Source organism: Leuciscus leuciscus (genome assembly GCF_965113295.1).
Source record: "Leuciscus leuciscus genome assembly, chromosome: 8".
NCBI classification, from domain to species: Eukaryota; Metazoa; Chordata; class Actinopteri; order Cypriniformes; family Leuciscidae; genus Leuciscus; species Leuciscus leuciscus.
The window spans coordinates 6,028,956-6,043,944 of record NC_138732.1 but is presented as its reverse complement, the minus strand read 5'-3'; the positions used below and the strand labels follow the sequence as shown (position 1 = coordinate 6,043,944).

General features: G+C 38.2%; 1 protein-coding gene across 1 annotated transcript in view; it reads left to right on the top strand.

The window, feature by feature from the left end:
* The window catches only part of spock1 (SPARC (osteonectin), cwcv and kazal like domains proteoglycan 1), a 239,118-nt gene extending 229,509 nt beyond the window's left edge, over positions 1–9,609 (top strand). The window contains exons 7-11 of the mRNA XM_082177077.1: positions 3,477–3,593; positions 6,303–6,524; positions 6,633–6,695; positions 6,807–6,944; positions 8,074–9,609. Of these exons, the coding sequence (XP_082033203.1) occupies positions 3,477–3,593; positions 6,303–6,524; positions 6,633–6,695; positions 6,807–6,944; positions 8,074–8,258 (725 nt within the window). The 3' untranslated portion in view covers positions 8,259–9,609. The remainder of the gene's footprint in view (positions 1–3,476; positions 3,594–6,302; positions 6,525–6,632; positions 6,696–6,806; positions 6,945–8,073) is intronic.
* Positions 9,610–14,989: the final 5,380 nt, after the last annotated feature.

Here is a 14,989-nt window from a genome sequence, read left to right as displayed (position 1 = left end):
CTATATTATATTATATTATATTATATTATATTATATTATATTATATTATATTATTCATTCATTACATATGTTTTCTAAGTGACTTTATTTTAATTTAATTTAATTTTATACCCTTTATATTTAGACTTTTATATTTTAAACATATATAAAACTTAGCAAACACATTATATACTTCAGTTTGCACATTGTTTGAAGATCTATGGAAGAGTGGTGAAATATTATTCAGAGAAAAAAATCTACATATTTAATGATTATCCGAAATAGCTGTTAGTTGCGGCCTACATTTATGCCACACTTTTTGATTTTCTTCTCAGAGGTTTCTTAGATTTACTGCGACGGCTGTGTCACCAGTTTCAAAGCTTTATTAATGTTTTTCCCAGTCCACCGTATTTACTGGACACATAGAGAGAGACACATGCTGAAGGTAATCTCCATAATCCTCCCTACTGGCAGTGCGTGTTTCTGTTTCTGCTGCTTTATGAATAGTGTAAACCAGAGTTATGATTGCAATACAGAACACAAACACACACACACAGATGTGATGTATCATAGCACAGATATATCTGCCTTCCTCCAGTAGAATAGAGGAATTACACTGCTGTGTTATCTGCTTCTTGCTAGAGAAGTGTGATTCACACAACTACCAAAATAATCCAACACTTTCAGATAGAGACACATGCAGGATTATATAGGGGATATTGTGTGTGTGTGTGTGTGTGTGTGTGTGTGTGTGTGTGTGTGTGTGTGTGTGTGTGTGTGTGTGTGTGTGTGTGTGTGTGTGTGTGTGTGTGTGTGTGTGTGTGTGTGTGTGTGTGTGTGTGTGTGTGTGTGTGTGTGTGTGTGTGTGAGAGAGAGAGTGTTATAGTGCTGTAAGATTGAATATAGACCAAAAACAAGACTTTGCAACAAAAACTAAATCGCTTGCATTGCCGTCAATAGAGCTGTCTCTTCAGCTTAAGATGAAAGGTGCCCTGTTAAATAAATGCATTTACATGGATTTATTTTTGTGCATTTTTATATATTTTAAAAGAAAACCTCCTTGCATCTTGTGATGGCTTACTAACCATCTTTTATTTCTAACCATATGTGTGTGTAGGGGAGAGCGGGGCACAAAGTAACGCTTTTTGACTTTCTCAGTTTGTGTAAATCTACTTATGGTTCAGAGTATTTATTTTTTCCCACATGTCTAGTACAATTATGTGTTTTTGTTTTATTAATACAGTATATACTTTTTTCTTGATGTACCCCGAAAGAATGGAAGTGAAATGTGACAACATGCCCCATAGGCGGGGTACATTGTAACATGTGAGGGGGCACATTGTAACATAACATATGACAGCTTAAAATGTTATCCGATCTAATAAAAAAAAATATACAAGACAAACTAAAATATTTTCTAAATAAAATACAATTAAAAAACGTTTTCATATAAAATAATGCCAATTTGTAATAATTAAATATAAACTCATTTTTGTGTTTGGACTACGAACACAGGAAACACAGCTATACAACATAGTTCAAAACAAATAAATAGTTAGTAATTTCTGAACATTGACTCTCAGTCTTTATTCACCTTTTTCTCACGTTTTCTCAATAAAATGAATAAAAGTATAGAATATAATAGCATATTTCTAATAGGGGCACATTGTAACGCAGTGTGACAACATGCCCCCGCCTGCACAACTGGGGTTTAAACCCTGCTAGTGTCTTCTGCTAGTTAGCGAAGCATTAAAGAACTGTCTCAACTGTTAAATAACATCTTGGAGATTTGAATAATATAAGATTTGTCTTATTTTAAATAAACACAAAAAATAGAGATGAAAAATTAACTTAAGTTAGAAATTTACTTTTGCTATGGTTTAATAAATGTCTATGGATATCTTCCCAAAAAAAAAAAATTTGGCGGACATTTTTTTTCTATATAGTGTTGATATGGCAACAAGTAAATACACAAAGTTTCGTCATCCAAGCATGTGCGGAAGTATTTAAAACAAGCGTGTTACAACTAGCCCCGCGTTAGGTTGTTCCCCGCCCTCCCCTATGTGTGTGTATATATATACAGTTAAAAGGGGTTTGCGGTTCTGAAATATCTCACACAAAGTCATATTTTGTACAAATGCAGTTGAAAATAAAAGTGAGAAGTCTAGCCTGGTGCTTGCCGCTGATTGGTCTGTGAGGTAGGGCCTACTTCCTTTAAAAAATGTAATTTGTTTTCCAATACAAATATCTAAACATTCTTAAATAAAGATACATTTACTTGAGAGGCAAAATAACTTAGATTAGGTCTTGTTTACTGGAAAAAAACTGCCCCCACTGCTATTTTTTTCTTGTCTTAAGCATAAACTTGCAAAATTTTGGTATATTTTTCAGAAAGCAAGACTTAATATCTTAAGTCATTTTGCTTCTCAAGTAAATGACTCTTGATTTAAGAATGTTTTGATATGTTTAATGGAAAATAAGGCTAAACAAGAAATATATTTCTTTTTTTTTCTTCTTTTTTTTGCAGTGTAGTTCTACCATGATAAACCATTTAAATGGCCATTATTTCACAGGCGTACGAGGGAGTCACATGACTATATTACAGTGTGGCAAATAATATTGAGGAAACGACATCATTTTATTCATGTCGTTCATTTAGAGCGGTTCTCTGAAACAAGCCTCAATTATGGCAAAAACTCACATTCTCATCACGATAAAAGTGTAAAATTACAGCCCTACGGCAATGTTCAATTCCCGCTTGTAAATTCAGAAATGTCGATTCAGATGAGAATTAATTTAACATGCCTCCGATGTTTGTCAAAACCACTAGATTGTTCAGCCTGGAAGTTTCTCCTGCAGTCTTTGGAGAAAATCACTGACATTTCTGTTTCAGACGGCAATAAAATCACATTCTAGCGGATGTAATTGCTGAAATTACCTTAAACCCTCTCACACACACACACAAAAAAACAACTACCATTTTGAATAAAGCTCTTGATTTTATTCTGGCGAGGTTTCTCTTCTGCTTCAATCACACATACACTTCTTAAAAAAGAACAATCATAAATGAGATCTCTTTCATATCTCAACTATTTCTCCTAGATAGTGATGAGATTTCAATACGAACTCAAACATTTTCTTGCTCATTTCTGAGCTCTTCCATTTTATGACTGTATGTCACAACTAGCGAGTCTATCGTTCCTACCGAAACATCTTTATGCTCAGATGAAACAGGCCAGTGAACTCCATTAAGTCTCCTGAGTCATAAAAGAGAAGCATCTGAGCAATAAAAAAAATGTCTCTCTCCGTTTAGTCGCTCTGTACGGGGACTATAAATGTTTCTTTGTAAATACGTTTATAAATAAAGCGAAAGGAAATGAATATTGTTTAAAGAGCCTGAATGTAATGAGCGTTCCTCAGTTCAGTGTCAGACAGATAAATATCTCATCAGAACACAGACGTACTCATTTAAACCGTGTGCTTGTGTGTTTGTTTAGTCTGCAGTGACGCTGATTTGAGAAGTTTAGCATCCAGACTCAAAGACTGGTTCGGGGTTTTGCACACGGATGCCAACAGAGACCTGAAGACCACCAAGAGCGACACCGCACAAGGACGTAAGTGTGTGTTTCAATATGATAAAACATTTATTCAGAGTCACAACTAGAGCTTTATAACCGATTATTTGCATGTACCCGATATCTGATATGCAGAAGTTATTGCGATAGTTATTGTTTTACTTCTGTTTTGATACAATGACTACGTTTACAAGCTGTCAATATTCGGGTTATGGACGGGTTAAGGTCACTATTTGGGTTTCTGAAACATTCAGAATAACCCGTTTACATGCGTGAGCAGAGAGAGTTACTCCTGTATACATGGAATTTGTTATCAATTGGCAATATCCCGATGTAAACGGCGCCGCACGGTTAGCGTCTGGACGTACGGACAACCTTAAGATGCAATATGCGTCATTTCCGATTCTTCTTCCTGTATCCAAAGACAACAACAGCAGCAGCAGCACGCGGATAATGAATAGTTCGGGGCAGATAGCGATCGCCTTTGTTTGCGCTTTCCTCCTGGCTCCAAAAGTGTGGTGCTGTGCTGCGTCTCGCCATGTTTACCTCTACTTCTTGTTTACTTCCGGTATACTGCACGCGGGATTTTGTATGCGCCGTCTCTACTCAAAAGACCAAGATTCCTTGCGAATAGAACATGCGCAGAACACAAATCAATGTTCCTTTTGATGGGGATATGCCGATACGCGTTTACATGAACAAATATTCGGGTTAGAAAAGGGGTACCCCAGGGATCATATCCGGGTTTTTAAAAACCGGGATATGAGCATATTCGGGTTTTTGCCGGTGTTTACATGGCCGTGCGCGACCGGGTTATTGCTAATATTCCGGTTTTGAAGGGGTTATTGGCTGCATGTAAACGTAGTCTATGATAACAACAGCACTGAACTGAACAAGCTCTTTTGTCCTCCTTGTATACAAAGCAAAACAACATCAATAAATAGAGTCTGAAAGAGTGCAGAAAAAATAAAGTGCACTGTCACTGAAGTGTCTTTTTTAAATGAAAGCTTTGATCAGGTAAGTAAACAGGTAAATAAAGCACGGGAAAATAATAATATTTAAAGCTACACTGTGTAATTTTTAGCAAAAAACACTTTGTTCTTTCAAAATGATATGTGCTCATTAATGTGTAATTACTTCTACCACCTAATCAAGTATTCTCGTAAGTTTAGAATCTGCCATTTAGAATACATAGCGAGCCGCTCGAATGGCAGAAGCCATGTTGCGCCTCCATCTTGAAAATACATTAGCCAAAGAGGGACATACCTGGAAATTCAAGCTTCGCCTTTCGCGTTTTCTACACTCAGTGGCACCGTGACGAATGCGAGGGGGAGATTACTCACGACTGCCGGCAGATTTGAAATAATAAGGCCACCGTAGGAGTTAAAACGCCCTCGGAAGGGGAGGGGCTAGAAAGTAATATTCAGTTGGTAGTCATATACAATTTCACCGCTAGATGGGAGAAAATCCTACACAGTGTAGCTTTAAGAAATATATATATATATAAATAATACATTCTAAACTGCCAAAAAAAATTAAAAAAATAAACATTGCTACTTTAGTGTAGCTTAGTACTCTTTCGTCTCTGGATTTTTTAACAACAGCGGCGACACTCATATTAATAATAGGCTAAATCAGTTCACATGGTTTAATGTTTTCAAATGGAGAACAATAATAAATGACAGGGGAGTATATCACCTTTTCATAAATGTAATCAGTTTTAAAAGGTTTATGTGTTGTTATAGGGTACAGAGTGAAAACATCTACTTCGCTGGAATAAATACACAATAGGCGCGTTTCCATTACAGATTTGCGCAAAACTTTTGCGATTTTTTTTTCTAAATGTCGACAAAAAACTATTGCGAAATGACGCCGTTTCCATTAACTGATGTTATGTGACTAAAACTTCATTTTTCCTCTCGCTATAAGTAAAATCATTCCAAAAACCATGGCAACAGATGTTGGTAGGCTTATGTACTATATCCCAGCCACTGCACTGGCCATTATTATTAATCGAAGGAGATGTATGTGTGTTTTCCAAGCATTAATAGTAAGGAACGACCCTTATTATACTTGAGAGCGGCACATATGAGGTGTTTCTGCCTCATATCTTCTTCGAGGTCTTGATTGTGGCATTTATTTGAGGTTTAGAATCCATTATTCCTGTAATTCTTTTGTCTTATATGAATTTAATAAAGAGCTCTGTCTCGTATTCTGTCCAAACACACCGCGTCATCTACGTCAGGTGACCTGTAAATGCGCAAAAACTGTTTCCATTGCAGTTTCGCGAAATATTTATTTTTCGAATTGCCTGCAAAACCACCTCATGCGAGCGAAAAAACTTTTTTGCGATAAATGGGAGTTTTTGCGAAATTGACGTGTTTCCATTGGGCGTATTTTCAGTTCGCAATTTCAATTTGCGCAATTTGAAGGGTAATGGAAACGCAGCTACTGTCAGGAAAATAGCACACAAAAAAACATACATAATCAAATATATCATTGCTATTACCGAATCCATCTCAACTGGCTTGTTATCAGAATTATTAATAATGTCTCAGTCTAGTAGATTATAAATTACCTGCTGACAAAGCACTGTTTTTATCTATGCATTTACTTAGAACTTTTTTAGAACTGACTGAATTAAAAGGATTATTTATTATAATTATAATTTATTTTAATTGTTTATTGGATTTAACTGATATGTCTGTCCACCACCAGTATGAACCTGACCGTCTCTGTCTCCTGTAGGTTTCGACACAAGCATTTTGCCCATCTGTAAAGATTCTCTCGGGTGGATGTTCAACAAACTGGACATGAACTACGACCTCCTCCTCGACCAATCAGAGCTCAGCGCCATTTACCTCGACAAATACGAGCTGTGCATGCGGCCGCTGTTCAACTCCTGCGACTCCTTTAAAGACGGAAAGCTGTCCAACAACGAGTGGTGTTACTGTTTCCAGAAACCCGACGGTGAGTCTGCAAAAAAAATGGGGTTATTAGATGATCTTCAGATATACTGAACCCAGAATATTTCATAATTTCCGTCACAGAAACTGTTTTAAATGTGTGTTTCTTCAGGCATGCCATGTCAGAATGAGATGAACAGAATTCATTCTCAAAGCCGAAGGAAGACACTGATAGGTGGGTGGATTTGATGAACTTGTGTTAACTCCTCCCCCTGACCAATCAGACACGTGATTGTGTTTATGGGTGTTGTATTCATCTTGTTTGTGTGATTCTCTCTGTCTGTAGGGACGTATGTACCGCGCTGTACTGAAGACGGTTATTTTAAGACCACTCAGTGTCATGGCAGCACCGGTCAGTGCTGGTGTGTCGACAAATACGGCAATGAGATTGCAGGATCCCGCAGACAGGGCAACCCTACCTGTGGTACACACACTCTCACTCTCACACACACACACACACACACATACAAGAACACACACAGCCTACATACACCAGTGTCATTTTAGTATCATCTACTTTATATATTTATATATATATTATTATTTAATATAATATTTTAAATGAGCTTTTATTTTTATATTTTCGGTTTTCATTTTAATTTTAGTAATTTTGTTTTGTGCTTTCGCCATTTTTTTTAATGTCCATACTTAAACTTAAACCTATTTCAGTTAGATGCTAAAGCAAGTTCTTTAAGTAGATTTTTCATCTAATATTTATATTTTATTTTAGCTTTATTTCCATTACCAAAAACTAATTTTAAAAGTTTATGTTTTGTGTTATGTGCTTTTGTTATATATATTATATATAAACTGTATATATAATTGTGATGAGGTTCAGTGTTTGGGAGGAAGAAGACGGGGTCGGCGTGACTGGGACTCGTACGTTTTATCGTAAAACGTTCAAAACAATACACAAAACAAAAGGCGTGCACACAGCGCATTCACCGTAGCCGCGCTACAGCTCAAAACACTTTCACAATAATACTCTTTTTCCACTGGATCAGGTCAGACTCTTTCCACTTGCTGATGGCGTACGAGTCTTCAGTCCTTCTCTCTCTCTCCTCTCTCACTCCACAGCGGCTTATATCCGGTCTCATCACGCCAGTTACTGCAACAAGACACAGGTGTTCGTCATTTGCACTTGACCTACTTACGCACCGCTCGTCTCCCGTTACAGACCTCGTGGAACCACGCCCCCTCGCCACAATAATATATACGTTTAAGTTGACGTTTTTCATCTAATATATAAAAAAAATTATTTCAGCTTTATTTCGATTACGATTTTTAAAAGTCTTAGTTTTAGTGAACAGTAACAGCACTGATATATACACACACTTTGATTCCTAATGTGTGTGTGTGTGTGTGTGTGTGTGTGTGTGGTTCTGACATCTAAAGCTCCATTATTCAACAGTGTTTCCTGAGATCTCTTTCAAAATGTATAAAACATCATATTTTATATATAATGAATGATCTTCCTCAGAACACATGCACTATCTATCTGCCTGACACCTTCCCTTTCATCTGCCTGTGTGTTTGTGTGTGTGTGTGTGTAGAGGAGGATCAGGAGACATCTGGAGATTTCGGCAGCGGTGGTGCCGTCATTCTATTGGACGATCAGGAGGAGTCTCCGCAGCGTGGGCGGGGTCGGCAGAAAGAGAGGCGGGGTCGACTCCACCCCCGCGGGGCGATCGAGGATGACGAAGACGGAGAGGATGACGAGATTGGCTACGTCTGGTAGCTCCGCCCACCCATCTTCTGTTAATTAACCAGGGACCCATGTTAAAATGCACAGTTCTGAAGCCATTCCAGCTCCGCCCCCTCGGACACGCCCCCTTCTTCCCGCCCCGCTCTCATTCTGGATCTGAACTTGTCCTCCTCATTCTCTCTTTCTTTAGCCACCTCTTCATGTTCTGTCCTCTGTTTTCCCTCGTTCAAACACTCCTCTTGTATTCTAGACGCCTCTTTGCGGCTCTAGACGGTAGACGTGCATGATGAGATTGTTAAGCATTTCGGGGCTTCTTACCGGTTCTACATAAGATCTTTTAAAAGGGTTCGTTCTCAGTGGTGGTATGCATGAACGCCACTGTAGAATGCATGACACGACGGCTGAGACCTTTAAGGGTGAGGATCAGGTGGGCTTAAGGCAAACGCGCACTACAAGACTGAAGCTCATCATGCTTTCATGTTCTAAATCTGCCAGAAGAGGCTGCAGATCGTCAGTAATGGTCTCTTTGTGTGAGACACTTTGCAACTAGGCAGAGATGCTATGATAAATTTAAAACTAGTTAAAATCCTGAGCAAAGAGCAACAGCAATGAGCTAATGAGATTGCGAGAGAGTGTAAAAGTAGGGTGAGATTTTTGTTGAAAATGATGACACTTTTTCCAAAACACTGGCTCATGCAAATTTTTCTTCAAAAAGTTTATTTTTCTTCTATTTTTCTTTTCTGTTAAAATGTGCAAATGTGTGCAAAAATGACCCAAGCCCTTCCTTTAGGTGGTTTGTGTGAATTACCTTCCTCTTTTGTGAACTACTTTGTGTGAGAATGAAAGAGAGTTTGGCTGAGAGTAGTGTCACAAAAACAACACAAGAAACTGTGAGTGTAAATGTGCGCAGGGATGATGAGCTTCAGTCATGTTGTGTGTATTTGACTTTATGCTGCTTTCACGTCATTTCACAATTACTGTAATTAGAAGTAGAATTTTTTTGAATCTAATATTTATATTTCAGATTATTCAGATAATTTCCATTTACTGGAGATGCAGAACGACATAAGATATTAAGTCTTGATTTCTGAATTCAAAATTAAGTGAGTTCATGGGGTCAGAAAAATGTAATAATAATAATAATAATTTGAAAGAATCATTTTAATAAACTTCAAGTTAATTTTTCTGACCCAATTGACAGATTTGATGTTTTCTTGTTTTGAGCATAAACTTCTTGAACTTTCCAAAAATCAGGCGTACATTTTTCAGAAAACAAGACTTTAATATTTCATGTCATGTTGCATTTGAAGTAAATGTATCTTGATTTAGATATTTGTACTGGAAAACAAGACAAAAATACTGCGGAAGAACAGCACTTTTTGTGGCGTGCAGCAGCTTCAACGCTTCAGTGATTAACTAGTTATTTGACTGCCTGTTTGATATGATTTAATTTGATTACAGCCATTGTCGTCTGGAGTGTTTTCTTTGTTCTTCAATATTTAGCAAAATAATATAAGCATGAATTAGTGCATTTACCATCATTGATGCCATAGTAGTAAACAACAAGCGTCCAAGGATGTGAACAGAATCTGGTAATTGCCGTAATTCTGACACGATGTGAATATGCAGCAGTGAGCACGTCGGCCGTGAGCCTGATATTATCATTTGTTAGTTGTTTTCAGCTGATGATTTAGATCCAAAGTCCTTCATTCTGTTTTTTAAGGACTATTTAAGTGGATCGTGACCTTTGCGTCGACTCTCTTTGCGATGCGTTCACTGAAGCTTGAGAGTTTTGGCTTGACAGAATTCAGAAGCGATCTAACGGCTCGTCAGCCTGACCTTTTTAAAACCATTACTGAACGCTTCCTCTCACTGAAAAACAGAAGGCGAATGAAAAAGCTGTCTGAGTGACGGCTGCTGCGAGACGGATTCGCTGTCGTTAGCACATCCGTGAGTTTTGAAAGAGTTCTGGGCCCTGGAGTCACATCCGCCTCCAATCATTCATCTCGTTCTGCATTCGTCATTTGATCAAATCTGAAATAGTTTGATCCGACCCAATATGTCAAGCTTAAACAGTTTTATAAGCACACGTGCGGTTCATACGGCTGGTGGAAACGGCCGTTTCTGATTTGCATATAGTTCTGAATTTCCACGTTTTTTGGCAATCTCACCACTTGCACAGGACCGCTGTCAATCCCACAATCCCCTGCTCGGCTCCTATAGAGAATGAACTGGAGACGGCCGCTCTTAGACCTTATCGGATGATCCACGAGGCTCAAACACAAACACTGCAGAAGAGTTTAGTGCTGATATCAGATCACAGCAGCTTAGTTCTGTTCCTCTGACTCTACACACACTCGTTTCTCATCTCTCCGGCACGTCTTTTCTCACTCATGTCAGCGGCGTTTTGCAGCGCGAGTTCTGGAGGTTCTCCGCAGAAGGAGATGTCTCGCTCAGTGATCATAGACGGCGCTGCGGATGGATTATATGAAGCGTTTTACGCCCAGAGGGGAAGTTTCTGGGTGCCCCTGAGGGATTATGGGTAACAGAGGAACGAACTGATGGGCTTTTGGCTTCCTAACACCTTTTTTTCTTTTATTCTTTACATCCTGTTTTCCTTTTTCATTCCCTACGGAAATTATTATTTATCTCAGAGTAAAAGACACATTTACTAGATACACATGATTTCAGTGGAACGTATAATCAGACAAAAAGCATTTACTCACCCTTATGTTGTTCCAAACCTGTATGATTTGTGTTTTGCCTTCTGTAAAAAGCAAAAGGAGGTTTTCAAAGAATGTGTGTTTTTTTCATTACCGTAAAAAAAAAAAAATTATAAAAAAATCACGCAAAAGCATTTTAAAAATAAAGGTTCTTTATTGGCATCGAGGGAACCTTTCCGTTACACAAAAGGCTTGCTAGTGGGAAAAGGTTCTAGAGAATGTTCTACACACTAACACAGTCTACATCAGACACAAGCGATGCGACACACGACAAGAACAAACAGAACCCATTATGATCAGTGATGCTGTCTACACTGGATGCGGTGCGAAGCGATACGACAGATTCCCGAGAGTAAACTGATTCCCCGTTCTATTGATGACATACTTCAAGCGCTCGTACTACTTCTGACACGGAGAACAAATGGATTTGCATCGGTCGCTTTGTCGCATCCGGTGTAGGAGTAGACAACCTCAAGCTGTCCGGTGTAGACACGGTGCAAGAAAAATGGTTATTTTAAGGACTGCATTTCAATGGTGTTGCTGTGAAAACAATCTTTTGGAACCTTTATTTTGAAGTAACAGCAGTCCATGCGACTCACGCACTAGATTTCATGTCCTCATAAGACGCTTTATGAGGAACAGACCCACATTTAAGAAATGCATCTTATTGCACTTTATTAAATATAGGAAAACATTAAATATGACACCAAACAACATAGGTTTTCATGTGATTTGAGAGCTGTGAGAAGACAGAAAGTCATGCACGTGTGGAACAACATTTGAATCACCTGATATAGGGCTGCATGATTTTGGGAGAAAAAAAAATCTAATTGCTATATAAAACTGTGATTTAAAAAAAAAAAAAAAGCTCCAGGTTTGCTGTGCTTGTTTGTAGGGCTGCACAATTTGGCCAAAATGTTGTCATTTTATATCGATGTCTAGAAAATAATATCAATAATGACAATTTTTTTTTGTTTTTATTAAAAGTTTAGCGCCCTTAAAAGCCCGGTTTATAACCCCTTCTCATTATAATTTTGGGAAGATGCTTAGCATGTTTTCTAATAAATGCATGTTAAAAGTGACCCAAAGTCATATATGTATTTAATTAAATCACAGCCTTTGTGATTTAACACTTGTACTAAGCCATATCTCGATTTCGGTTTTATTTCAATCAATCGTGCAGCCCTATCCTGCAATATGAGCATCAGGCTACAAGAAGCCCATCTTTCTTCCATTCTAAATCTCTCTTTCTTTATTTCTTTCTCTCTCTCTCTCTCTGTCTATCAATCACATTCTCATGATGAGCTGAGAGCGTCTCACACACACACACACACACACACACACACACACCGTATCTGATCTCTGCAGAACTGCATCATGGACTTCTGATGGTAACAATGACCTTTGACCTTTGAGGTGACCTCTCCCCTCCTCTAGTGCTGCTGTGTGTCTGATGCCTGGCCTGCAACTGTAAACTTCCCCAATCCTGTCCCGTCCCGCCTCTGCCTGCTTCGCTCCTGTACAAAGGTGCAATAAAAGCTTCGTCACGATGTTTTCACTTATTTTACCGCACACACACACGCACACACACACACACACAGGTGACCCGAGCGCTCACACCTGCAGCTACAGATGAAACAGTCGATGGCCATATTTGCAAGAGTTTCCTTTGTTAATTCTCTATATTTTTTACTCTGTAAAGACAATAATTAATGTGTAAAAAAAAGAAGAAAAACGCTGAATGTTCAACTGGAGATGTAATTAATGACGTCATGTGGCTTCGTCCATTTGCCTTGCCTGAGTCTGGATGTGTATAAACCCTCCTGTGGTCCTGAGTTCAGTGTACAGACCTCCTCTCGCTATCTGTCTGTCTCTCTATCCGTCTGTCTCTCCTTCCACCCAAACAGTGCCGGTGTTCACACCAAACTCGCTGTTCAGTCTGGCCCAGTATGGGTATTTCAACAGGTAAAATCGATAAAATTGAATGACAGTCACACAAAATTACTGAAATGAAATGAATACCTACACTATTAAAAATAAAGGTTCTTTATTGGAATTGATGGTTCCATAGAAACCTTTAACATCCATCCCAGACAGCAACGTAGTGTCGGCACAGAACCACGTGGGCAGGATGTGGGCCGGATCTGGGCCATGTTGCTGTCTTTTCATTCCACAAAAGGTTCTTTATAGTGGAAAAAGGTTCTTTAGATTTTAAAAAATGGTTTGAGAACTGGTCACTGAAAGGCTCTTTGGGGAACCAACATTTTTTCTTCTATTGCATCGCTTTCGGAAACTTTTTTTTTAAGAGAGAATTTTTCAAAATTGTTCTCAGAAATCATTGAACCACTTCAGAGTTCCAAGAATTTACTCCCCAAGTGGACATTGTTATTGGTCTGTGATCTCAAACGCCCAAATATCCGCTGATTACTCATTAGTTAATCACTAGTTCTGGATCAGAACTAGAAAGTGACCCCTGCTGGTTTTGATTCAGTAACATCAGATGTTTAGCAGAGTCTCCAGCTGAACACTGGCACCGTTTCAGTGGTTTCTCTCTGTTTTTCGTGTTTTCCCATCATTTTCCCCTCCTGATCGAGAGTCCCAATTGGAATGTTCTTTTTCTGGCCTGATTTGTTTACTCTGTTTGTTTTGGTTTCTTTGACTTTTTCTTTTCTTCTCTCTCTCTCTCTCTCTCTCTCTCTCTCTCTCTCTCTCTCTCTTTTTATTTTTTTTATTTCTAACTGTAAAATGGTTCCTTGAGAAAATGTTTGTCTGAATAAAACTGGAGTTTGTCCTCGTCCAGTTCTTCTCCAGATGCGAGAGTCTTTTCTTGTGACTTGTGTAGGAAACTGGTGGCTGTGAATCAACTTAAGGTTTGAGAACTGGTTCTTATTTAAAAACTTATAGAATTGAACAGTTTTTATGGCGTTCGGTTCCAGTAGATGGTCTTGAACATCTGAAACGGTATCATTTAAATCCATCAACATGCACGTTTTACTTTGATTTGTTTATTTAAAATCAAACGGAAAGTGTTACAGAAGCTCTTTTCTTCCATATTGTGACACACATCGAAATGTAATGGATTATCGATGAAAAGAACAAATGTGGGGCGGACTTGATTCTGCACTGTAAAAAATTATATGATCAATAAGTTATAACAACATATGTTTTTACATTGCTTCAACTCATCAAAATAAGTTAAGCAATTTTTTTTCTTTTTTTATGTTACACAAGATTCAACTCATTTTTTTAAAAGTCCGTTTAATGCAATTTAAGTTGAATTGACTTAAACATCCAAGTTGATTGTACTTAAAAATTTAAAGGCATCAACTTTTTTTAACACTGTGTGCATTGATTGTTGATTGGATGTTGAGAAGTGGGCGTGGATCTAAAAAATGGAGGTGGATCTAAATGTGAACTTACAATAGATTGTAATAAAGGGTTTGTTTATGCGAACTAAATGATTCTTTTTCAGCAGAAGATCAAGTTAAGACATTTTGTTCAAATATCACTTTTTTTTCCTTTTTTTTTAAACGCATATAGATTAATTGCTCATAATAAGATCTTTAACATGCATTTAGAAAAATGGACAGGGTAAATTTGAACTTTATGCTGAATTCTTCCTCTGGTGTGGATACATTTGGACGTTGTCTGCAGAACAGATTAAAAATGATGACTCTCATCTATAAAAATGTAATCCCTCCACTGCAACCGTAATATCATCAATGATCTCCGTGTAGTGATGTATTGATTGTTGTCTGAAACACTATTTCCCATGGATACACCCTCAGAACGGCTCGCTCTAGAGCCACACGCATCCGTCAAAGCTAATGATCTCCAGCCGACACGGCCCACTTTCTTCCTTTGTCTTCATTTGATAAGCTTTATTCAGCCATTGATTTCATAAGACCCGATTTATACGCTTTAATTCATTAGGCCGGCAGGAAAATCCATTATTTTGTCAGTCACTCTTCCTTTGTGTCTCTGTGTCGCCCACTCGTTCTCTCTCTCTCTCTCTCTCTCTCTCTCTCTCTCTCGTCTCAC